The sequence below is a fragment of the Phoca vitulina genome, unplaced genomic scaffold (genome assembly GCF_004348235.1).
Source record: "Phoca vitulina isolate PV1807 unplaced genomic scaffold, GSC_HSeal_1.0 scaffold11, whole genome shotgun sequence".
In the NCBI taxonomy this organism is placed as follows: Eukaryota; Metazoa; Chordata; class Mammalia; order Carnivora; family Phocidae; genus Phoca; species Phoca vitulina.
The window spans coordinates 3,379,654-3,407,349 of NW_022589714.1; the positions used below are offsets into that span (position 1 = coordinate 3,379,654).

At 35.1% G+C, this 27,696-nt stretch overlaps 1 protein-coding gene across 3 annotated transcripts in view; it reads left to right on the forward strand.

The window, feature by feature from the left end:
* RNGTT (RNA guanylyltransferase and 5'-phosphatase) overlaps window positions 1-27,696 on the forward strand; it is a 326,132-nt gene that overhangs the window by 169,863 nt on the left and 128,573 nt on the right. For all 3 annotated transcript variants that reach the window (XR_004300164.1, XM_032409299.1, XM_032409300.1), the window contains one exon: window positions 26,164-26,264. Coding sequence is in view for 2 of the 3 variants with exons in the window: in XM_032409299.1 (XP_032265190.1) it covers window positions 26,164-26,264 (101 nt within the window). In the remaining variant the exon portion in view is untranslated. The remainder of the gene's footprint in view (window positions 1-26,163; window positions 26,265-27,696) is intronic.

Here is a 27,696-nt window from a genome sequence, read left to right on the forward strand (position 1 = left end):
CTAGCTCCATCCAGGTCATCGCAAATGACAAGATTTCATTCTTTTTTTTTACAGCTGAGCAAAATTTGATAGTAAATATATACACCACATCTTCTTTATCCATTCATCAGTCGATGGACACTTTGGCTGTTTCCATAGTTTGGCTATTGTTGATAATGCTGCTATAAACATTGGGGTGCATGTATCCCTTCGAATCAGTATTGTTGTATCCTTTGGGCACATAACTAGTAGTGCAGTTGCTGGATCTGAGGGTAGTTCTATTTTCAACTTTTTGAGGAACCTCCATACTGTTTTCCAGAATGGCTGCACCAGTTTACATTCTCAACAGTAGTGTAGGAGGGTTGCCCTTTCTCTGCATCCTCACCAACACCTGTTGTTTCCTGTGTTGTTAATTTTAGCCATTCTGACAGATGTGAGGTGATATCTCATTGTAGTTTTGATTTGTATTTCCCTAATAAGTAGTGATGCTGAGCATCTTTTCATGTGTCTGTTAGCCAACTGTATGCCTTCTTTGGAAAAATGTCTATTCATGTCTTCTGCCCATTTTTTAACAAGACTATTTGTTTTTTGGGTATTGAGTTTGATAAATTCTTTATAGATTTTAGACACTAACCATTTATCAGATATGTCATTTGCAAATATCTTCTTCCATTCTGAAGGTTGCCTTTAGTTTTGTTGATCATTTCCTTTGCTGGGCAGAAGCTTTTTATCTTGTTGAAATCTCAATAGTTTATTTTTGCTTTTGTTTCCCTTGCCTCAGGAGACATATCTATAAGAAGTTGGTACGGCCAATGTCAAAGAGGTTACTGCCTGTGTTCTCCTCTAGGATTTTGATAGTTTCCTGTCTCACATGTCTTTAATCCATTTTTAAAAAAGATTTTATTTATTTATTATTTATTTATTTATTTATTTATTTATTTATTTATTTTTGAGAGAGAGAGAGAGAGAAATCTCACAACCCTAAGATCATGACCTGAGCTGAAATCAAGAGTCAGATGCCCAGCCGACCGAGCCACCCAGGAACCCCTGTCTTTAATCCATTTTGATTTTATTTTTGCATATGGTGTAAGAAAGTGGTCCGGTTTTCATTCTTTTGCATGTTGCTGTCCAGTTTTCCCAACACCATTTGTTGAAGTGACCGTCTTTTTTTCTGTTGGATATATTCTTTCCTTTGTCAAAGATTAGTTGACCATGTAGTTGTGGGTCCATTTCTGGGTTTTCTGTTCTGTTCCATTGATCTATGTGTCTGTTTTTTGTGCCAGTACTGTACTGTCTAGATCACTACAACTTTGTAATATAACTTGTCCAGAATTGTGATGCCTCCAGGTTTGCTTTTCTTTTTCAAGATTATGTTGGCTATTTGGGGTCTTTTGTGGTTCCATACAAATTTTCAAATTTTTGGATTGTTTGTTCTAGCTCTGTGGAAAATGCTGGTGGTATTTTGATAGGGCTTGCATGAAATGTATAGATTGCTTTGGATAGTATAGACATTTTAATAATGTTTTTTCTTCCAATCCATGAGCATGGAATGTTTTCCCATTTCTTTATGTCATCTTCAGTTTCTTTCATAAGTGTTCTCTATACAGGTCTTTTAACTCTTTGATTAGGTTTATTCCTAGGTATCTTATGGCTTTTGGTGCAGTTGTAAATCAATCACTGTGATATACCACATTAATGAAAAAAAAGGCTAAGAATCATATGATCCTCTCAATAGATGAAGAAAAAACGTTTGACTACAACATCTATGCATGATATAAACCCTCAACAAAGTAGGGATAGAGAGAACATACCTCAACATAACAAAGGCCATATACGAAAAACCCACAGCTGTGCATCCTCAATGGGGAAAAACAGAGCTTTTCCTCTAAGATCAGGAGCAAGAGAAGGATGTCCACTCTCACCAATGTTATTTTAACATAGTACTTGGAAATCCTAGCCTCAGGAATCAGACAACAGAAAGAAATATATGCAAACATTTTAAAAAATTTATAGCTGTTTTATTTTTCTTGTTGCACATGCATATGTATAATCTAATTTATGCTTGATCTTTTTTTTCTTTTAAGAAATTTTTCAGTGACTTTCTTTAAATTCTCACTTGTTTCCTTGCAGAATCCCAAATGCAAACACTTATTCTTCATGAAACAATAATATGAGCTTTGCTACTTGCATATTCTTCTCAGAGACTTCCCAGTGGGTTAGAATTGGTCTCTGGTTAAGATAAGGCACTTAATATCTCTTTGGTTCTCCTGTTCTTCATCTATAAAATGTATAAGCTATAATAGTTTAGCTCTGAAGTTCTGTAATGATCATATGATGATCAATGTATGTGAATATAAATTAACACTTAAGAATTCCTTCTTCTTTCCAGTATTGGGGAGAATGTATTGGATAAAGAATTCTTAATAAGAGAAAGAATAAACTTTTATATTACTTTCCTGAAAACAATGTATCTCTTAAAAGGAAATTTATACTGTTGCAATAAATGAAATAGTGATCATTATTATATGACTGTATTTCTATTAATTTTTTCTCCTGCCATCATTCCAATAGAATTTTTACTTTTTTTTTTTTTAATATTTTATTTATTTATTTGACAGAGAGAGACATAGCGAGAGAGGGAACACAAGCAGGGAGAGTGGGAGAGGAGAAGCAGGCTTCCTGCGGAGCAGGGAGCCCAGTGTGGGGCTCGATCCCAGGACCCAGGGATCATGACCTGAGCCGAAGGCAGACGCCTAACGACTGAGCCACCCAGGCGCCCCTAGAATTTTTACTTTTGCACGCTAAATTAAGATTACATAGTATGTGGAATGGCTTTGAAAGGGTCACAGTTTGTTCATCAGTGGAAATTGTCGGTTTCTTATTAATTTAGCCTTTCCGATCCTTAGGTTAGCATATATCTATACTCATTTTGTTATTAAAAAATATTTCACAACTACTTATTTTTGTAGAAGTTTAATTGATGACACAACACTATACTGTACTAGTTATTAATCCTTGGTTAATTCTTTTCATTTTCCATGAAATTTTAATGATTTTAACTTATTTCTTAATGTGTTTCATTTCTAATTGTAATTTCTCATGAACATTTTCTATCTAGTTTTTTATTCCTTAAAAGTACACTTTGTCAACTCTATCTGTCTTAATTTTTACCACAGATGCATACCTTTCACAGTGTTTGTAGTGGGCCCTTTAGTGGGACTTCACTGTTAATTGATAGATTGGCATCTGGCTCTAAGAAGGATGTGGTACTTAGTCACATGTACACCCGTTCTATTTAATTCTGTGGTAGTTTTGTTTTTTTTTGCATTTCTATTGTGTTTGTGTTAAATCTTCTAGAGGGTATTCTGAGTATAAAATATATTAACTCTGCCATCCAGAATAGGCTCCAATTTAGCATGAATCCATTCAGGAGAGCAATTTTCTCGCTCACATGCAAAATTTCATTATATGCAACTTGGTAGTGTTATTTATTTTTTTATGATTTTAATTTTGCAATTTCAGTCTCATTTTTCTGTTCTTACTTACTCTGTCCTTCGTTTGGGCCACCACCACAGGAGGGGTCCTCTGTATTCCATTTTCAAATTTTTGATTTACCAAAGCCACAGGTGAGACTATACTTGGTTTCTACACAGAGATTTGTGACTTTTTTACCTCTTTTAAAAAATGAAAATATAAGTTTCTAGTAAGTAGGTGAACTTGAATGACATTATCAAACATTGCTTTCATGATATTCTGCTAAAGAAAGCAGAGTTTAAGATCTGTTTTTCTAATAATTCATAACTTTTATGATTTCTCTTTATTGCTTTCAAAGAAGGAATACTTAAGTTTTTTCTTTCACCTAATTCTTTGGGATTGAAACCACTGTGCTCACATATTGTCATCAAGTTCCTTTTCTTCACCAAGTAAAATGGCCTTTTTCTGATTGCTGTTGCATATCCAAAGGAAAGACGTTAATTTTCCTTTTCAGCAGCTCTAAGTTTTCTGTATAACGAGGTAAGAACAGAGTTGATTACAGACAGATGTAGCTTCCAGTGGTGAGAGATGTGATTTTAGATGGTCCAGAGTCAGAGCATTAAATGACAGTGCATCACACAATGAGAAATTTAGTTCCATTCCAGCTTTTATTTATTCTCTCAGTTTAGAAAGAGAAAGTCTATTTATTTCAACCAACTAAGTGTGGGCCTCGTTTTACACTATTTAAAGGCAGTATATTTACTATAACTTAGTATCCCTGATTCATTTTCATCATATCTAATTTTAGGACTACTTATTAGGTCAAGCAATACCATTTTCTGTTCACGGTATTAATATTATACTATTTGGATAAATTTTCCCGATTATCTTTGGGGGCCATTTTTCAACCTTCCATAGTTACCTAGCTTGATGTGGTATTTCTGACTAATAGCTGTAGAGCCTAATACCCAATGTAATTTCTGATTCTGTCCTTGCGTGATTTGTAAATTACCTTCCTTTGTTAGGCTTTCTATTGAAAGCAAGTTCTGAATGAGAATTTAGGAACCTTAATCAGACCAAGAACTAATTTTTAATGTAAAATTTGGCAACATTTCTAAATTTTTCTTCTGGGGAAATCTAAAACCTTTAATGAACTCAGCTTTAATGATTAAGTGCAGGCAGGGTAAGTGATGGACACTTACGGCAAATTAATGTGCTATACTGTAATAACATGATATACCTTATGGTATATTTTTATCATGTTAAAATATGTGTAAATTTTTCACCCTTATTTTTAAATTGGGAGTTATCCAAATGTTAGAATCTTTTAGTTCTTTTCTCTGGAATTCTTTAGCCTCTTCAAAGACCAAGCCTCCAGGCTCTTCCTTGGTTGCATTTGCCTGGCTGTTAGCATTCTTGGAATAGAGAAGATAATGGGTCAGGGACCCACTTTTCAGTAACTCTCCAGGTTTCAGTTTTCCTCTTCTGTTACACTTGAATCTTCTGAACTAGAGCTTTCGTCCTTCAGTTTTTCCACAGGGTAAGGGTATCTCCTACCTTTTGCCTGGGGTGGAGGAGGGAACCTAGAGGTTTAAATGTTCCTTATAAAGATTTTCAACCATTCTCCTTGTTTTCAGTACCATGTCTCAGCTTTTTCCCCCTTGGCAACCCTCTCGGGGGTTTACTATCTTCTTTATCACATGCTGCCTTTTGGTTTCCCCATGTGCTTTGTTGTTGATGCAGAAATAACTGATTTTTATTTAAAGGTGACTTACTTATATTATTTTGTTCACAAAGTGTTTTTAAAAATTTCAAATGTAAGCTTTATTTGACAAAATATTTAAATATTTTGAGAAAATGGGTATTTTCTTCAAAGAAAAAATTAGCTGTTTATTTTAATATAAACCTATGTATATTTAAGGTTTGAGGTTCAAACTTTGATCAAACTGAAGTGATCGTCTGGTTGTTAGTCTATACCATAAACCAGTTAGGTTTTATTAGACTCTTATATACAAGGTTTTCGGTTTTATGATTTTATTGACAGTTTGAATTGCTAATCTTTTGTGGTTTGTCATCTAAAAATGAATATTTTAAAATGAGCATTGGCATTTTAATACGCTGTAGGTAGTAGATCTTTTACTTGACAGCTATTAGATCTTTTTAAAATGAGCATTGGCATTTTAATACGCTGTAGGTAGTAGATCTTTTACTTGACAGCTATTAGATCTTTTAATTTAATTTACAAAGTTGATAATACTTGTTTACTAGCTTTTATAAGAAGATTTTAATGATATATGTAGCATAGTAAAATTTTATTTGTGGTAATAACTGATTAATTTCTAACCTTTTAAAAAATCATATTTAATTTTATTTTTGTCATCTGGAGATGTGTATTTATTTCTAAGTAAGAATTTTTGTGGGCACCTGGGTGGCTCAGATGCTTAAGCATTTGCCTTCGGCTCAGGTCATGATCCTGGGGTCCTGGGATCGAGTCCCGCGTCAGGCTTCCTGCTCAGCGGGGATCCTGCTTCTGCCTCTGCCTTTCTGTCTTTCTCTCTCTGTCTCTCATGAATAAATAAATAAAATCTTTAAAAAAAAAAAGAATTTTTGTGGCATTAATAATCCATCACTGAAATAAAACAGAATTATATATGATGAATTACAAAATAGAAGTAATAATAAAAATCTTGAAATTATATTCTTGGTTTTATTTTTAAAAAAGCCTTTTCTTGCTTTATCTTCCAGCTATCCTGTGAATATTAAACATATAATTGTTTCTATATTGAGTCGAGAGTATTTACTCTTAAGCAGTTGTGATGTCATTGTTTTTTTATGTCTTCATCACTATCTTGATTTTCTGTAAGGTGGGTCAGCTTGATTTTATATCCCTGGCATTAATCAGTTTGCATGTAAATTGAGTCAGCTTTGATTTTAATATTGCTTTCTTGTGAAATATTAATGTTTTTATTAAATCTTTACTACTGCCAGGTATACTGAATGTTATGGATAGATTGTAAAATGAAAATTGGAATTAGTCTAATGCCTTGTCTTGAAGTACATGACGAATTAGAGTGGTTTTCCTCTGAAGCAGGGATGATGTTACCATGGTGAGAGCTTCTGTTGCCATGACATTTGCTTGCATATTTTGATAGGTCTTCATTTGAAGAAGGGCTCTGTTTCCTGGCAGACTGGAAAAGTGTCATTCTATCTTTTCCCCAAATGTGTTATTTTTTACTGAAAAATATAATAATTTCCAAAGAATTGTAATAGTGAAGCGCCAAGAAAGAAAATACACCTTATTTTAAATTTTTTTCCTTGTTCAACTTTTAGAACATAGAGAAATATTCTTAGCTTGCTTTGTATGAGGAGGAAGAACATCATTTTTCTAGTTTTCTTAATAAATAAAATAAATAAAATATTGCATTTCCATTGGATTGTGTTGACAAAATAAACAGCTAAAGATGAATAATTTGTAATCAGTCTCAGTTGGATATAGATATATAATGTTATTGTACAACCAAAGACACTGCTAATGATGATGTATTGGTAGCAGAGCAAGGGGAAATAAGTATAAATAAGGATTTCACAAAAATGAATGAATCCGTGAATTCCAGTAAATTCCAGTAGGGTAAATAAAGTATAAAATCAGTTTTCATATAAATGATAAATACTAAACACAATGAGTTAAGGATAGTTCTTTCTTACTGGTAACTTATGTTTTAGTGTTAAAACATTAATGGTAGATTTTTTAAAAAAATTGTATTTGACAGTGGTATATTTTTAATTTTTGACCAGATAATAAAGAAATTCTAACGTGTAGTAAAAACAAATACAAAGAAGAAAGTCTTGCTCTCACTCGTCATCCCTCCCTCAGTTACTGATTATTGCTAGTTTTTAACTTAATTTTTCGTGGTTTCTTTATGCATTTATAAGCAATTACAAATATGTTAATACATTCTTATTCCCACCCTACTTTTCAAGAAAGGTAGCGTATTATTTTGCACTTTGTTTTTCAGAATTTGTCCATCCATATTTTTTAAAATTTTATTTTCTTATGTTAATCACCATACATTGCATCATTAGTTTTTGATGTAGTGTTTCATGATTCATTGTTTGCGTATAACACCCAGTGCTCCATTCAATACGTGCCTCTTTAATACCCATCACCAGGCTAACCCATCCCCCCACCTCCCTCCCCTCTAGAACCCTCAGTTTGTTTCTCAGAGTCCATAGTCTTTCATGGTTCGTCTCCCCCTCCGATTCCCCCCCCTTCATTTTTCCCTTCCTATTATCTTCTTCTTTTTTTTTTTTTAGCATATAATGTATTATTTGTTTCAGAGGTACAGGTCTGTGATTCACAGTCTTACACAATTCACAGCGCTCATCATAGCACATACCCTCCCCAATGTCTATCACCCAGCCACCCCATCCCTCCCACCCCCCACCACTCCAGCAACCCTGTTTGTTTGTTTCCTGAGATTAAGAATTCCTCATATCAGCCATCCCTATTTTTAAATATGTATTTTGTTAGTGCTCTAATTTTAGCATCTGGGGACATACTGGGATCAGCACAAAGATAGGGCTTATTTTTGACATCTCCCATCCCTTATGCTTGTAGCAATTCAGAGTTTTAGAAGGAAATATTTAAAATATTAAATTTAAATATTTAAATATTTAAAAGTGCACATTCTGTCAATTTAGAATGAAAAAAATTAATTTTCCTTTTGTTGTTGAAGTTCAGTGATAACTTTAGTGGCTCTTTCTACTGGTAGACCAATTCATTTTGTAAAAGCTGCAGACTGAAATAGTCTATAATGAGTACATATTTATACAAGCTATTTTTTTCTGCTTCAAATTGTTTTCTTCTTTCCTGTATTATTCCCATTCATCCTTTGAATGTCAAATTAGGTGTTGCTTACTTGGGGAAGCCAGGTCTGGCTAGGTGGGTGTGAATCTGCCCTGCTACCACAGTACTCTTGTTGGCTCCAAATCATCTAACACCATTTTGTGATTTTTAGTTATTTTAAGAATGTGTATTTCCCTAATTAGACTATAAATACCGTGAAAGCAGAGACCATATTTGTCTCATTCACAGTGATATTTTTAGTACCTATAACGTAGTAGGTTCTCAGAGGATGAGTATTAGGTGCTGTGTTTTGTATGTATACGTTCTGAATGTCTCAGTTCCTGAGATTCACTGTGCTTTCTCTTGTTTCTGTTTATACTCATTCTTTTTCCCTATAACTCTCTGTTAAAATTTCACTTCCTTTGGGAAGCTTCTCTTGATCTTTTTGATTATATGTTATATTCTCTATTACATGCCATCACAGTTCTGAACTACACATTTCATAAAGCTCACAATCTATTGTAATTGCTTATTTGTCTGAAATCTCCCCATTACCTTCATCTCTCTGGCCTCTAGCACAGAGGTTGACACAGACCTACTAGTTGATCAATAGATATTTGTTGGAGAAAAAAAGAATGAATGCATACTCTAGACCAGTGGTTCTCAACTGGGGCCATTTTATTTGCCAGATGACATTCAACAATGTCTGGAGACATTTTTGATTATCACAACTGAGCGGGGGTGAATGTTGGTGCTGATAACAGTGGCCAGGGATGCTGCTAAATCTTCTACAATGCAAAGGACAGCACTCCCCTCCCTCCCTGTGCCCCAAGCAAACACTTATCTGGACTACAGATGAAGATTTGGAAGTAATTTTTATTGCAGTTGTATTTAGAGCTTTAGAAGAGTGGGTCATATGCAGTGATTAACAGTAAAAAAGGGCAGAGAATAGATACTTGAAGAATGTGTATTCGGAATTGATTCCGATGTTGAAATTTACCCCAAATGACTGTTTAGTAGACACAATTTTTAAAAATCTCTGATAAATATTTAATGTTAATGTTTCTCTGATGGTTTTTAATGAAGCAGAATAAGCCTATATAGTATTATATTTTGACTTTTTTTTCCACTGCCTGTTTGCCATGCCCTGTTGTGTGATACTTGTATTTATGTATGTGTTTTCTTTCTGTTCCTTGCTTTCTGTCATTCAAGGTGTGTGTGTGTGTGTGTGTGTGTGTGTGTTTCCATGTTGAGTAATGTAATATGAAATTAGAAAATTATTTTTGTTCTGAAGTTTTTGAGAACTTCTTTGCTTCCTGAGATAATTAGAACTCTTGGAGGTGTTTTAAAGCCAGATTTATTAAATAACTGATTTACAAAGAAATTGAGTTGTTCTCTTAAACTGAAATATTGACAGCAGGGCAAAATTACTCCCATTGCCTTCTTTAACTAAATGATCTGCCCTCAACTGAGAGCACTGTCTATCATATCAATTCTTCATACCAATGCTAGGAGCATAGAAAATTGTTTTAGTGGTATATATGTAGTATAAATTAGTAAAAAGGAGGTTAATGTAGTTGATGTATATAGTAACTAGGCTGCAGGTGTTACTTGTATCTAGAGTTTGATCAACTGTCAGTAGGTTGCTTTGATTTAGACTTGTATCTACCAGAGAAGAGGAGAAACTCCATGAGAGTCCACTAGCTCTAAAAGTTAATGGAATTTTTTTTAATCATATGATAGTAATGTTAGATATTAAGTGGGCATTAATCTGGAGTTGTGGAATGTATTAGCTCATTCCTTCATCTAATAAGTTGGGTGCTTACTATATGTCATATATATTGCTGAGTTTTGGAAATAATAAAAATGGGTAAAGGCAGGATGTCTGCCCTCAAAGCACTTGCATTCTATGCAGAAACTTGACATAGTAGCACATGCACATTACATTACAGTGTATAAGGTGAAAGAGTGCAGACTGATAGAGTAGGGGAGGTACTTTGGTGGGCCCAGAGAGTAGGATCAGAGTGCATTGCGAGATTAGGCCTATGTTAAAGATAGGTCTGGATAGTTGGCTTAGTAGGCATTCACTATTAGTAGAGATGAGCTAAGTGGTTTGGGTTCTGAAGAAGTTTAGGTGCTGAGCTTTCTTTTCCTGCTATCCAGGCCACTTGCCAGTTGCTTTCTCCTCCCACTCATCCCTCCCCACAAAACTAGAAATTAGAATTTTTAGAATTAGAAATTAGAAATTAAAATTAGAAAACCACTGACTTAAAATTGGTTTCCTTTGGAACAGTTTTATAATCTCATCTCATCTCATGACATCATTTAATCCAACCCTTTCAACCTTTCATCATTTGCTTTTGGACAAATGATACATTTTATTTTGTTAATGGCATGAAGATTTTTGTATTACTGTGATTTGGGAATTTTTTTGGACAAGTTGTAACCATTCTAGTTATCAGTCTGTTTATCTGTAAAAAGGGGAGTTTACTGCATGTTTTCAGGGCTCCTCATTTTTCTAGTATTCTTATACAGGTCTGTTAACTGGTCTTGTTACCGAGTATTTTCATTTAACCTGTCTTTTTTTTTTTTTTTTTTAAGATTTTATTTATTTATTTGACAGAGAGAGAGTGAGTGTGTACGCACAAGCAGGGAGAGCAGCAGAGGGAGAGGGAGAAGTAGGTTCTCCACTGAGCAGGGAGCCCCATGTAGGGCTCCATCCCAGGACCCTGGGATCATGACCTGAGCCGAAGGCAGACACTTAACCGACTGAGCCACCCAAACCTGTCTTTTTTTTTATTTTTTATTTTTTTAAAGATTTTATTTATTTGCGAGAGATAGAATGAGAGACAGAGAGCATGAGAGGGAGGAGGGTCAGAGGGAGAAGCAGTCTCCCCGCTGAGCAGGGAGCCCGATGTGGGACTCGATCCCGGGACTCCAGGATCATGACCTGAGCCGAAGGCAGTCGCTTAACCAACTGAGCCACCCAGGCGCCCCCAAACCTGTCTTGATCCCAGTTTCCTTATTGGCTAAAATTTAAAATCACTGTAGTTCTATGGAACTGCCTAGATACAGAAACTAAAGCTGAAGTTTCAGAAGTCTCTGTATAATTATAGTTTTTTTTCAGAAGTTGTTTCATTAGAAATGTAAGCCACAGGTTATTTTATACTAAAACAATAGCAAGAAGAAATTAATTAGACTTGTGAATAAGATAGTAGAAATAGTAATCTGAATGTGTTTTTGAGTAATTTTTCCAACCTGAATAAACCAAGAAACTATATCAATTCTCTTATAATTTTACTCTCAAATTACAACTTCAATTTCCATAAGTAGCAATAAAATTTTTGTAAGTAAATGAGAAATGTCAGCAAGCTTTGGGAACTGGGAAGTCTCCATTTTCTTCTCCTGAGTCTTTCCATGATACCTCTCCCTACTGTCTCTACCAACTTTGTCACTTTTCAGAAGTGGAATACCAAATGATTGCCTTGACATAGTTTTATTGGGAGAATGGTTCTTCCCCCCGCCCTTTACATCAAGAACAGCATAGAGTAGTGAGCCAGCTTAGTCTCAAGAAAACTTGAACTAACTTCCTCTCAATTCAGATATGTTCCTGGTCCCATTGCTTAGAATTTTCTTGTAACCTGATTGTTTTTCAAAATTCAATTTATGCATTTTTCTTACTTCCTTTACATCATCCCTCTGATTTTGATGTCTTTGTTATACTTCCTTAGCAACTCTTCTTTATGTTTTTTGTTTTTTGTTTTTTGTTTTTAAAGCACCTCTATAATCTCTTGCAGATTAGATTAAAAGCCTCACTCAGTATGGACAAAGGATCTAACCAAGCCACTAAGTCTGGAGTTGTTTTACTCTTCTATCCAGTAGTATTATACCTAATTATATCAATTAGGATTTCTTCTGTTTTCCTTAAAACTAAATGCTAGACCAATAAAAATAAAACTATTATGGTAAGGCCAGGGATCTTTCTTAGCTTTAGGGTGTGATCCTTGTGAAGAAGGCATTCTGTCTCAGGTTTCAGTGTAGGGCCTAGATGGAATATGATAACATAACTGCTCACATTTTAGTAGTGGGAATCATAGAGGAAGCATAGGGCTACAAAGTATGAGCTAGCTCTGGTTTAGATACCATGTTTAAGGCAAGCAAAATACTATTACTGCATTTTTACAAGGGAAATAGATAAAGCCCCGCTTTGAACTTGCTTAAAATCATGAAGTTAGTAGAGGCAAAAAGGAACTGAATATCTTGCCCCCTTTGCTATTCTTACTATTAGCTTCCTTTACATTAGAGTTTCTCAACTCTGGTACCATTGACATTTTGGGCTGGATAATTCTTTGCTGTGGGCAGCTGCCATGTAGCTTTTAAGTTTAGCAACATCTCTGGTTTCTACCCACTAGATGGCAGCATTACTCCCTCCCCCTCCCTAGTGTGACAACCAAAAATGCAGGCATTGCCAAGTATCGGGGGTGGGGGGGCTGGGGAGTGGGTAAAATCGCCCCTATTGAGAACCACTGCTTTATCCAGCAAATATATCACTTATTCCTCCATTTCATTTTCTCTCTAGGTTGTAGAGACTTCTCTGTGGCCCATAGCCATCTTCTATCTCTAGGCCAGATCTGTTCCCATTTGGTAAATACTTTCTCAAACATCTTACTCTGTTGACATTTTTTCCTGAAGAGGATAATGGATAACTCAGGTTATATTGGTGATTGCTTTCAGACATAATCTATCCCCAGTTTTTTACTTAACAGCTTACCTGTTAAAACTAGATTTATTTCTATAGAACTAAGTATTATATGTATCAGTTAAATGTAGCTTTGATAATTATTTTTATCTAGATACATGCTGGTGAATTTGATGAAATTAAAATGTATTCCTTCCTAATTAACCCTGAAAATTGTAGCTTGAAAGGATGTTTTTGCACCCATGTTTATAGATCAGCAGGATTCTATTCTGTATTTTAAAGTTTGATAACTCATAAATATTTAATTTTATAAATTTTTTAAACAATTTTACTTTTGTGAGGGAGAGAGAGAGAGAACGAGCTGGGGGGAGGGGCAGAGGGAGAAGCAGACTCCCCGCTGAGTAGGGACTCTGGGATCATGACCTGAGCTAAAGGCAGATGCTTAACTGACTGAGCCACCCAGGTGCCCATAAATTTCTAATTTTAAAAGGCTAAGTCCCTGTGTTATATAATATCTTTGCATTTATTATTTTGGGGATCATGAAAAAAGGATTTTTTTGGTAGTGATTGATATGTGTAGTCTTTCATAAATATTGCTAATTCAAATCATTTCATAATCTAAATTATTCTATTTAAAAATTATATTCAAATGTACCAGAGACTAATACTTTATAATAAATTTTAAAATTTTGCACTTCATTATTTTTATTTACCAAGTATTTATTGAGCATTTTACTAGGTGTTTTGTAGGCACATAATTAGACATGATTTTTGATAGAGTAGAATTTACATTCTAATAAGTATTTTAATACATTTTACTCATGGAATCTATGTCATTGTAGAATTTATATTCAGTAATTGAGAATGAGGGTATTTTAAAATATAATTTTCTAAAATTTATTATGAATTTCATTAATTTTCTTAAAGGTGCTTTCAAATTCCCAATAATATCAAGTCTAGTATTTCAAATTAATAAATGGTTTCGTGTGCAATGAGATGAGGAATGACTTAAGTTTCTGAATTATTGCTGTGAAAAATCAGAATTAGTACATGCTGTTTTCTCATTAGATTCAAGATTGAATCTTAATTTCCAGAGAGAAGAATGTGAAGGATATTTAATGTTTGTTATACAAATAATATTATAGATTAAAATTCTTTTCAGGATTTGTCATTAACTACCTGTTGTGAAATATTTTAAAACCATACAACACTAAACTTTCCTATATTTAAAAACTTAGATTGGTATTGGTTTCTAAGTGGTCCCATACTCACAGTTATAAATAAATAGGGAAAGAAGTAAATGATGGTTTGTCTCTAAGGATGACATTCCCTTGGCAGAGGTTGTGAGTGGGGTCTAGGTAGGGTGCTGACTTTCCTTTCTTCCCTTACTTTTTTTTACCCCTCAATAGCATAGTGAACCACTCTCACTAAAAGGTCTATGACATTTCTGTCAGGTATGCTTTATTAGAAAAAAGACTAAATTTTATCAGATTCTTTTCATTAATGGGTTGACAGCTGGAAAATTATGCAGTTTTAGCATTTAAAAAAATTTATATTCAAGAAGTTTAAAGAAATTTATTTGTGATCATCCTGAAGGATTTATGTTACCTAAATGAATCTTTCAGGGCAAATAAATGGATGAAATTTCCACTGAAATATTATATATTTGATTTTATAGTCATTCATGTTTAAACATAAGACTTGGGGGAAATAGCACGTATTCTTAAATTTGCTACAGATAAAATATCTTCTCTATCAATGCCAATGGTTTGTCTTTGTAGTAAAACAAGTTATACTAAATTTGTCATTATGTGGATTTCTGTTTGAAATAAGTAATCCTGTGACTAGGTTTTTGCAGTTTTTCTCAGATTTATAAAAATGTGTTAGAATGCAATTTGACTTTATATTTAAGAAAAATATTAGTAGTAGTGAACTCTTAGCAATTTTTCCTTCCCGATGAGTATCTTTCTCATAATATGGCTCCACTCCCTATAATGCCCTTGCTGAATGAACATACTTGCCTCTCCTTCAGTAGATCCTATATATTTCTACTGCTGTGTCTTACTCATGTTTACTTCATGCTCAGGTCTTCATAAGTGAATATTATCCATTTGTCAAGGCTTACAATGATCATTCCTCTATAATCAGTTCTAAATTCACTCAAGTAAAATATTTTGTCTTTTTAGTATGTTCCCAGAATACATTTAAAACATTTTTTTCTTATAGTCTCTTTAATTGCATGGACAGTGTTATGCAACCATTTCTACTATTTCCAAAACTTTCACATCACCCCAAACAGAAATTCTGTAACCATTAAGCAATAACTTACCTTTCCCCCACCCCCAGCTCCTGGCACCTCTAATCTACTTTTCTATCACTATGAATTTGCCTATTCTGGATATTTCATATAAGTGGAGTCATGCAATTTTTGTCCTTTTGTGTCTGGCTTATTTCACTTAGTATAGTGTTTTTGAGATTCATTCATTTTGTAGCATGTATTAGAACTTCATTCCTTTTTATGGCTGAATAATCAATTGTATGTACATAGCATATTTTGTTTATCCATTTATATGGTGATGGAACTTAGGTTTCCACCTTTTGACTATTGTGAATAATTCTGCACCAAACATTTACATATATAAGTATCTGTTTGAATCCCTGTTTTCAATTTTTTTTGGCTGCGTACCTGAGTGGGGTTGCTGAATCATAGGGTAATTCTGTGTTTAACTTTTTGAGGAACTATCAAATTGTTATCTGTAGTGGCTGCATCATTTTTTATTCCTTACAGTAATATATATGGGTTCTAATTTCTCTATATCCTCTCCAACACTTGTTTTTTCCCCTCTCTCCTTAAAAAAAAAAATGAAAGCCACCCTAGTAGGTATTAAGTGGTATCCCATTGTGGTTTTGATTTACATTTCTTTCATGGCATTGCTTTATATGCTTATTGGACATTTTATATCTTCTATGTAGAAATGTCTATTCAATTCAAATGTGGGGCTCATATTCAGGACCCTGATATCAAGACCTGAGCTGAGATCAAGAGTTGGATGCTCAACTGACTGAACTCCCCAGGCACCCCTGACAATTTTTAAATTGGGTTGTTTGTCTTTTGTTATTGAGTTGTAGGAATTCTTTATATATTTTGGGTATTAAATCCTTATTAGATATGTGATTTGCATTTTCTCCCCCATTCTTTAGGTTGTCTTTTCACTTTCTTGGTAATGTCTTATGATGCACAAAAGTTTTTAATTTGATGAAGTTCAGTTTACCTTTTTTTTTTCCTTTTATTGCTAGTGCTTTTGGTGTCATACCTAAGAATCCAAGATTATAAAAATATACTCCTCTATTTTCTTCTAAGAGTTGTTTGGTTTTAGTTGTTATATTTAGGACATTGGTCCATTTTTAAAAAAATATATATTTATTTATTTTAGAGAGAGAGACAAGGGGAGAGAGAGAAAGAGAGAAAGCAGGGGGAGGAGCAGATGGAAAGGGAGAGAATCCTCAAGCAGACTGCCCCCCCCCTCCCGCAAGCATGGAGCCTGATGGGGGGCTCGATCCCACGACTCTGAGATCATAACCCAGGCCAAAATCAAGAGTCAGACAGACGCTCAACCAACTGAGCCACCTAAGCCCCCCTCATTGGTTCATTTTTAATTAGTTTTTTATATAGTGGGAGATAGCAATCCAACTTTATTATTTTGCATGTGGAAATCTAGCTATCCCAGCATCATTTGTTGAAGAGAATATTCTCTCCCCATTGAATGGACTTTGCATCCTTGTAAAAAAAAAAAATATCAATTGGCTATTGACATATAGGTTTATTTCTGTACTCTCCATTCTTTTCCATTGGTCTGTGTCTTCCTTTATGCCATTATCTCTGTTTCGATTTACAATAGCCTTGTACTAAGGTTTGAAACTGGGATGTAAGAATCCTCCAACTTTGTTGTTCTCTTTTCAAGATTATTTTGGTTTTTCTGGGTCTCTTGCAATTCCATATGAATATGGGGATCAGCTTTTTTATTTCTATGCAAAAGGCTGTTGGAATTTTGATAAGGATTACATTGAATTTGTAGATTGCTTTGGGTAGTATTGACATCCTAGCAATATTAATTAAGTCTTCCTAAATTGGTACTCTGAGACCAGTTCCTGTGTGTGTGTGTGTGTGTGTGTGTGTGTTTGTTTTCCCCACATCAACAACTAATTCTATGACACCAGCTGGGTGTCCGGTAATTCAACTCAATTCTGACACTTGGAGGTAGGTCAGATTCCACAGCTTGAAGACTCAGTCCTACAAGATTTCTGCCTCCCCCCTCTCCCTTCAGATGCCAGTGGCAAGCCCAGGTTGTTACCTGTACTTCTGACCAACTGGCTGTAAATCAGAGGTTTCCATGACCCTCTCCTCAGGTTTGATTAATTTGCTAGATGGAATCCCTCCATAGACAAGGAATGGGGAAGGGGCACAGAGTTTTCATGCCCTTTCCAGCCTTGCCACTCTCCCCGAATCTTCACATGGTCACCAACCTGGAAGCTCTCTGAACCCTCTCCATTTGTTGTTGTTGTTGTTGTTTTTTATGGAGCCTTCATTACATAGGCATGATTGATTAAATCAGTGGCCATTGGTGATTGATCTAACGTCCAGCCCTTCTCTCCTCCCTAGAAGTCAGGGGGGAGGGACTGAAAATTCCTACCCTCTAATCACATGGTTGGCTGCTCTGGCCACCAGTCCTCAACCTTAATTAAGTGCTTTCCAAAATCCACCTCACTGACAGAAAAAAAGACCTTTATTGCACTCATCACTTAGGGAATTCCAAGGGTTTTAGGAGCTCTGTACCAGAAGTGGGATGAAGACCAAATATATATTTCTTATTGTAAATCGCAATATCGCACTGTCTATGAACACCGGATGTTTTCCAACTTTTAGGTCTTTAACTTTTTCAGTAAGGTTTGGCAGTTCTGAGTATACAGATCATTTACTTCCTTGGTTAAATTTATTCCTAGGAATTTTGTTCTTTTAGATGTTATTATAAATGGGATTGCTTTCCTTTTTGGATTGTTTTCATTGCTGTTGTATAGAAATACAATTGATTTTTTGTATTGATAATTCCACCAAAAATATTAAATTGTGAGGAATGAATTTAACAAAATTTGTGTTAAGATTTGTATATTGAAATGAAATCTTGCCATTTGCAACGATGTGGTTGGAACTAGAGGGTATTAGGCTAAGCGAAATAAGTCAATCAGAGAAAGACATGTATCATATGGATGGAACTAGAGGGTATTAGGCTAAGTGAAATAAGTCAATCAGAGAAAGACATGTATCATATGATCTCACTGATATGAGAAATTCTTAATCTCAGGAAACAAACAGGGTTGCTGGAGTGGTGGGGGGTGGGAGGGATGGGGTGGCTGGGTGATGGACATTGGGGAGGGTGTGTGCTGTGCTGAGTGCTGTGAGTTGTGTAGGACTGATGAATCACGGACCTGTACCTCTGAAACAAATAATACATTATATGTTAAAAAAAAAAAAAAGATAGTAGGAAGGGAAAAATGAAGGGAGGGATATCGGAGGGGGAGATGAACCATGAGAGACTGTGGACTCAAACTGAGGGTTCTAGAGGGGAGGGGGTGGGGGGATGGGTTAGCCTGGTGATGGGTATTAAAGAGGGCATGTATTGAATGGAGCACTGGGTGTTATACGCAAACAATGAATCATGGAACACTACATCAAAAAAAATAATTAAAAAAAAAAGATTTGTATATTGAAAATCAGAAAACATTGCTGAGCAAATTTTGGAAGACCTAAATAAACAGATTTGCAGTGTTAATGAATTGGAAGATTCAGTGTTAAGATGTCATGTCTCTCCAAATTGACCTTTTGATTCAGTGCGATCTTAATTAAAATCCCAGTAGATTTATTTTTCATAGAAATTGACAAGCCGATTTTAAAATTTATGTGGAAATATAAATGCAACCTTAGCTAAGAGGGTTTGGGAAAAGAAGAACAAAGTTTAAGGACTTACACAACCAGATTTCAAAACTTACTATAAAGCCACAGTAATCGAGACAGTGTGCTATTAGGAGGAAGAAAGGCATATTATTCAGTGCAACAGATTAGTGAGAATAGACATATATCTGTAGCTGTAAACATTGATTTTTGACAAAGGTGCCAAGGCAACTCAGTGAGGAAAGACAATCTTTTCAATGGTGCTGTATTGATTTGATATCCATCTGATAGTGCACCTGGTCCTTTACTTCATATTGTAGAAATAAATTAACCTCAAATGGGTCATATACCCCCCCAAATAACAGCTAAACTGATGAAATTTTCTAAGAAAACATAGTAGAAAATTATAGCAACCTTAGGATATGCAAAGATTCCTTAAAGAGGGCCCAAAAAGCAGCACAAATTATAAAATTTTAAAATTGATGATTTAGAAAAGTTCAACATCACTAATCAGGGGAATGATTAGGGGAAATCAAAACCACAGTGAGATACCATCTTACATCAGTTAGAGCAGCCATTATCAAAAAGTCAGAAGATTACAAATGTTGGTGAGGTGGTGGAGAAAAGGGAACCCCTGTACACCGTTGATGGAGATGTAAATTGATACAGCTATTATGAAAAACAGAATGGAGGTTTTTAATTAAAAATAGAACTACCATATGATCAAGCACCCCACTTCTGGATATATACCCAACAGAAGTAAAATCAGGATCTTGAAGAGATATCTGCCTTCCCATGTTTACTGCAGCATTGTTAATAGTAGCCAATATATGGAAACCACTTAAGTGTCTATCAACAGATTAATAGATAAAAAATATATATATATACACACACACACAGTGGAATATTATTCAGTCTTAAGGAAAGAAGGAAATCCTGCCATTTGTGACAACATGGATGAAGCTGAAGTACTTTATGCTAAATGAAATAAGCTAGACAAATACCACATGATCTCACATATAAATGGAATCTTTAACAAAAAAGAAAAAGAAAAGTTAAACACATCATAACAGAGAGTAGGACGGTGGTTACTAGAGACTGGGGTAGGGGAGAAGAGAAGATACTGATCAAAGGGTAAAAATTTTCCATCAAAAGGTGAATAAATTCTAGAGACCTAATGTGAACATAGTGACTATGGTTAATAATATGTAATTTTATTTAAAAGAGTAGATCTTAAATGCTCTTGCCACATACCCACAAAAATGAAATTATGTGTGATGATGGATATGTTAGCTTGACTGTGGTAATCATTTCACAGTTTATACATATATCAAAACATCGTGTTACACACCTTAAATTTTTTCTCAGTCATACCTCAATAAAGCTGGAAAAATTGATTTTTGGCTTCATTAAAATAAAAAGAATTACTCATCAAAAGAAATTAAGAAAATGAAAAGGCAAAACAAAGACTGGTAGAAAATATTTGCAGTATATACATCCAACCAAGTTTATTTATTCAGAATATATAAACGACTCTTACAAGTCAATAAAGGGAGATAACCCAGTAAAAACAAGGGTAAAGTTTTGAATACACACTTCACCGAAGAAGATACACAGATAGCAAGTAAACACATTCAAAGATCTTTAAGATCTTCTGTCATAGACCAGAAAGAAACAGAGAAGATCTACAGAAACAGGGACATTACAGGCAATACAATGGCACTAAATTCATATCTTTTAATAGTTACTCTGAAAGTAAATGGGCTAAATGCTCCAACCAAAAGACATAGGGTATCAGATTGGATAAAAAAAGCAAGAACCATCCATATGCTGTCTACAAGAGACTCATTTTAGACCTACAGACACCTCCAGACTGAAAGTGAGGGGGTGGAGAACCATTTACCACACTAATGGACCTCAAAAGAGAGCTGGGGTAGCAATCCTCATATCAGACAAACTAGATTTTAAACCAAAGACTGTGATAAGAGATGTAGAGGGATACTGTATCATAATTAAAGGGGCCATCCAACAAGAAGATCTAATAATTGTGAATATCTATGCCCCCAACGTGGGAGCAGCCAATTACATAAACCAATTAATAATCAAAGTAAAGAAACATACTGATAATAATACATTAATAGTAGGGGACGTTAACACCCCACTCACAGCAATGGACAGATCATGTAAGCAGAAGATCAACAAAGAAACAAGGGCTTTGAAAGACACCCTGGACCAGATGGACTTCACACATATATACAGAACGTTTCATCCTACAACAGAATACCCATTTTTCTTGAGTGCACATGGAACTTTCTCCAGAATAGATCACATCCTGGGTCACAAATCAGGTCTCAACTGATACCAAAAGATTGAGATTATTCCCTGCATATGTTCAGACCACAATGCTCTGAAACTCGAACTCAATCACAAGAAGAAATTTGGAAGGAACTCAAACACTTGGAGGTTAAAGAGCATCCTACTAAAGAATGAATGGGTCAACCAGGAAATTAAGAATTAGAAAAAAATTCATGGAAACTAATGCGAATGAAAGCACATTGGTTCAAAACCTCTGGGATATAGCAAAGGCAGTCCTAAGAGGGAAGTACATACAATACAAGCCTCTCTCAAAAAATTAGAAAAATCCCAAATACACAAGCTACCTTACACCTGAAGGACCTGGAGAAAGAACATCAAATAAAATAAACCCAGCAGGAGAAGAGAAATAATAAAGATTATTGAGCAGAAATCAATGAAATAGAAACCAGAAGAACAGTAGAACAGATCAACGAAACTAGGAGCTGTTTCTTTGAAAGAATAAGATTGATAAATCTCTGGCCAGACTTATCCAAAAGAAAAGAGAAAGGACCCAAATTAATAAAATCATGAATGAAAGGGGAGAGATCACAACCAACACCAAAGAAATACAACCAATTATAAGAACATATTATGAGCAACTATATGCTAACAAATTCAGCAGTCTGGAAGAAATGGATGCATTCCTGGAAACCTAAAAACTACGAAGACTGAAACAGAAAGAGGTAGAAAATCTGAACAGACCCATAACCAGCTAAGAAATTGAAGCAGTAATCAAAAATCTCCCAACAAACAGGAGCACAGGTCCGGACAGCTTCCCGGGGGAATTCTACCAAACATTTAAAGAAGAAATAATACCTATTCTTCTGAAGCTGTTTCACAAAATCGAAATGGAAGGAAAACTTCCAAACTCTTTCTATGAGGCCAGCATTACCTTGATCCCAAAACCAGACAAAGACCCCACCAAAAAGGAGAATTCCAGACCAATATCCCTGATGAACATGGGTGCAAAAATTCTCGCCAAAATACTAGCCAGTAGGATCCAACAGTACATTAAAAGGATTATTCACCATGACCAAGTAGCATTTATTCCTGGGCTGCAAGGGTGGTTCAACATCTGTAAATCAGTCAATGTGATACAATACATTAATAAAAGAAAGGACAAGAACCATATGATCCTCTCAATACATGCGGAAAAAGCATTTGACAAAGTACAGCATCCTTTCTTGATTAAAACGCTTCACAATGTAGGGATAGAGGGTACATACCTCAATATCATAAAAGCCATCTATGAAAAGTCCACAGCGAATATCATCCTCAGTGGGGAAAAACTGAGAGCTTTTCCTCTAAGGTCGGAACATGGCAGGAATTTCCATATCACCACTGCTGTTCAACATAGTACTAGAAGTCCTCAGCAATCAGACAACAAAAAGAAATAAAAGGCATCTGAATCGGCAGAGAAGAAGTTAAACCCTCACTCTTTCCTGATGACACAATACTCTATGTAGAAAACCCAAAAGACTCCACCCCAACACTGCTAGAACTCATACAGGAAATCAGCAAAGTGGCAGGATATAAAATCAATGCACAGACATCACTTGCATTTCTATACACTAACAATGAGATAGAACGAAGAGAAATTAAGGAATCGATCCCATTTACAATTGCATCCAAAACCATAAGATACCTAGGAATAAACCTAACCAAAGAGGTGAAGGATCTGTACTCAGAAGACTATAGAACACTCAATGAAAGAAATGGAGGAAGACACAAAGAAATGGAAAAACGTTCCATGATTGTGGATTGGAAGAACAAATATTGTTAAAATGTCTATGCTACCTAGAGCAATCTATACATTCAATGCAATCCCTATCAAAATATCATCAGCTTTTTTCCCAGAGCTGGAACAAATAATCCTAAAATTTGTATGGAACCAGAAAAGACCCCGAATAGCCAGTGGAATGTTGAAAAAGAAAACCAAAGCTGGGGGCATCACAATGCCTGACTTCAAGCTCTATTACAAAACTGTGATCATAAAGATAGCATGGTACTAGCACAAAAACAGACATATAGATCAATGAAACAGAATAGAGAGCCCAGAAATGGACTCTCAACTCTATGGTCAACTAATCTTCAACAAAGCAGAAAACAATATCCAATGGAAAAAAGATAGTCTCTTCAATAAATGGTGCTGGGAAAATTGAACAGCAACCTGCAGAAGAATGAAACTGGACTATTTTCTTATACCCTACACAAAGATAAACTCAAAATGGATGAAAAGACCTAAATGTGAGATAGGAATCCATCAAAATCCTAGAGGAGAACATAGGCAGGAACCTCATCAACCTTGGCTGCAGCAACTTCTTGCAAGATACAATCTCTAAAGGCAAGGGAAACAAAAGCAAAGATGAACTGTTGGGACTTTTATCAGGATAAAAAGCTTTTGCACAGCAAAGGAAGAAGCAAAAGGCAACCTATGGAATGGGAAAAGATATTTGCAAATGACATTACAGATAAAGGGCTGGTATCCAAGATCTATAAAGAATTTATCAAACCCAACACCCAAAGAACAAATAATCCAATCAAGAAATGGGCAGAAGACATGAACAGACACTTCTCCAAAGAAGACCTACAAATGGCCAACAGACACATGATAAAATGCTCCATATCACTTGGCATCAGGGAAATGCAAATCAAAACCACAATGAGATACACCAGTTAGAATAGCTAAAATAAACAAGGCAGGGAACAACAAATGTTGGCAATGATGTGGAGAAAGGGGAACCCTCTTACACTGTTGGTGGGAATGCAAGCTGGTACAGCCACTCTGGAAAACAGTATGGAGGTTCCTCAAGAAATTAAAAATAGAGCTACACCACGACCCAGCAATTGCACTACTGGGTATTTACCCCAAAGATACAGATGTAGTGAGAAGAAGGGCCACATGTACTCCAATGTTATTAGCAGCAGTGTCCACAATAGCCAAACTGTGAAAGGAGCCAAGATGTCCTTCAACAGATGAATGGATAAAGAAGATGTGGTTCATATAAACAATGGAATATTACTCAGCCATCAGAAAGGATGAATACCTACCATATGCATTGACGTGGATGGGACTGGAGGGTATTATGCTAAGTGAAATAAGTCAGTCAGAGAAAGACAATTACCATATGCTTTCACTCATATATGGAATATAAGGAATAGTGCAGAGGATCATAGGGACAGGGAGGGAAAACTGAGTGGGAAGAAATCAGAGAGGGAGACAAATCATGAGAGACTCTTAACTCTGGGAAACAAACTGAGGTTTGGGGAAAGGGAGGTGGGTGGGGGGATGGGGTAACCGGGTGATGGGCATTATGGAGGGCACGAGATTTGATGAGCACTGGGTGTTATACGCAACTAATGAATCATTGAACATTGTATCAGAAACTAATGATGTGTTATATGTTGGCTAATTGAATTTAAATAAAAAAATGAAAAATATTTAAAAAAAGATCTTCTGTCCTTAGAGAAATGCAAATTAAAATTGTGAGATACACTTCCAAATTAAAATGACCAACAATGCCTAGTCCTGAAGTGGATATGGAGCAAATTGACCTCTCATATATTACTGGGGGGAATGGAAAATGTTACAGCCACTTTTTAAAACAATTTGACAGTTTCTTATAATATTAAATATATATTTACCACGTGACCCAGCCATTCTAATTCTATTTATTTACCCAAGTTAGGAAAACATGTCTACACAAATGTTCAGAGCAACTTCATTCATGATAGCCTAAATCTGGGAACAACCCAAATATGCATCAGTCTGTAAATGCATAAACAATTTGTGGTATATACATAAAATGGAATCCCATTCAGTAATAAAAAGGAACAGACTGCTGATATGTGCACCAGCACTGATATATTGCAAAACCTTAGGTTAAGTATTTCTTATGAATTCTGGAAAAGATACAACTATAGTGATAAGATGAAGGTCTCTGTTGCCAGAGAGTTGGATGGAATTGAGTGCAGTTGTCAGGAGGAAACTTTTTGGGGTGATTGAGTGCTATATATCATGATTTTGGTAGTGGTTACGTGATTTTATCCATGTGTTAAAATTCACTCGTTAGGGGTGCCTGGGTGGCTCAGTCAGGTAAGCGTCTACCTTTGGCTCAGGTCATGATCCCGGAATTCTGGGATGGATGGAGCCCCATTTTGGGCTCCCTGCTCAGCTGGGGGTCTGCTTCTCCCTCTTCTTCTACCCCTCCCCCTCCTACTACTTTCTGTCTCTTAAATAAATAAATAAAATCTTTTAAAAAATTACTCATTAATTTTATTCATTGTGAATTATCCCACAATAAAGCTGAACAAGAAAAAACAATTTTTAAAAAATGATCAAACTTCCTTTAAGTCATAGAAAGATTGGAGAGAATAACAGGTTTCATTCTTTTTCTGGACTTTCACAAACAAGGGTCTGCATGCTTTGGCAGAAAAAGGAGCAAGGCCATCACCAGGCAGGTAGGTATCTAGCTTTGCCCATCAGTTGAAGATAAAATTATATTCAGAAAAGAAGTAGTAATTTTGCTTAAAATAAAGTAAAAATAAAATTTCACTTAAGAGCCCCAAATTTTCAATTATAAAGTAAGTTACAGTGATGAAAAGTACAGCATAGGGACTGTACTCAATAATACTGTAATAACTTTGTGTGGTGACAGATGGTAACTGTACTGTTTGTGGTGAGCAGTGTGTATGTAGAGTATGTAAAATTGTCAAGCTTCTATGTTGTACACCTGAAATTAACATAACATCGTATATCAACTGTCCTTCAGTTTAAAAAAGTACAAAGCATACTATAAAAAGTAATTGATATATTTAATTTTTTAGCTTCTTATTAACCATTGTCATTTTAATTCATTTTAGAAATATAAACCTGGTCGATGTGATGATATTTTGAAATGGAAGCCTCCCAGTCTGAATTCTGTGGATTTCCGCCTAAAGATAACAAGAATGGGAGGAGAAGGGTAAGTATGCACTTTTGCCACCATTTTTACATGAAATCATACTGTTTGTATAAGGTTTCACTGTTTACTGGATACTTTACATATACTTTACCCCCGCAAAAGTAAAATACTTTATTTTTACAATATACGTACATACCTATACATCTGATTTTCAGCTGTTAGAGCTACCAACATTTTGTATCCTTTAAACTTTACTAATTTTGGTCTTCAAAAGTACAGTTATTTCTAATATAAAAAATGAACTTTGTTAAATTGTAAACGTGAAAATAGATTTTACTTGACAATTCCTGCCAATTGAATTACAAATATATGACCATGGTTGTTACAACTAAGTGTTTTGAAGTAAGTCTTTTTTACTTTGAAAGAAACTACTTCAAGCTTGCATTTGCATAGCAAAAACATTTCTCCATAGTTTAATTGTTGACTTTCATTAAGATTTTTCATAATGTATGGGCGCCTGGGTGGCTCAGTTGGTTAAGTGTCTGCCTTCAGTTCAGGTCCTGATCTCAGGGTCCTGGGATCAAGCCCCACATCGGGCTCCCTGCTCAGCGGGGAGTCTGCTTCTCCCTCTCCCTCTGCCTGTCTCCCCAGCTTGTGCTCTCTCTCTCTCTCTCTCTGAAAAAAAAAAATCTTTAGAAAAGATTTTTCATAACGGTTGTTTTTTCATTTACTGGTTAATCTTACTTATATGACTTTATTGGTTGCTATTTTAGAATAAAGGTGCTTTAGCCTGAATATTTTCATTGTTTTTCCAAAACCTTGTTTTAGTTCACCTTGTTCCACAAATTATGACCTTTTATGTAAGTAAATATATAGCACGAAAATAAGAAATGTTTAATCAAGGAAATCATAAAGAGGAAGTAAATAAGATAACACTGACAGAGAGATTAAAAGTTTACTAGTACATGATATGAAATCCTTTTTACTTGCCAAAGGTAAACTGCAGATTTGCTTTTTGTAGCTAATGGAACGAAGGATATGTGATCAGTTATATGAATCCAGACTTCAGAAGATAGTTTCTTAAAAGACTGTGCATTTTTAGATAAAGGATACTGTGCAGTGTGGTGAATCCTAAGTAAAAAAGGGAGTTTAATAAATCATACGAGTGTCAATTTTCATAAAATAGAGTATTTAATATCTTATATCCTTAAATAAGAGTCTCTGACTTAGTAGCGAAGTATAGTTGGAACAATTATCTGGGGCCCCAAATACTGTTGCTTAGGTATTTTACTCTGTATTGGTCTGAGTTCATCCAAGGATACATAGATAAAGTTTTGACTATTTTTGGGATTGCATGATATATATATATTTTTTTTCATCAAATAATATCAAAGATTAGATAAAAGAAATAGCATTGGCAAACCACAATATCTGTACATCAGATTCTTTGTGAGAAAGAATAATCTTAAGTTTACTTCTTATCAATACTTAT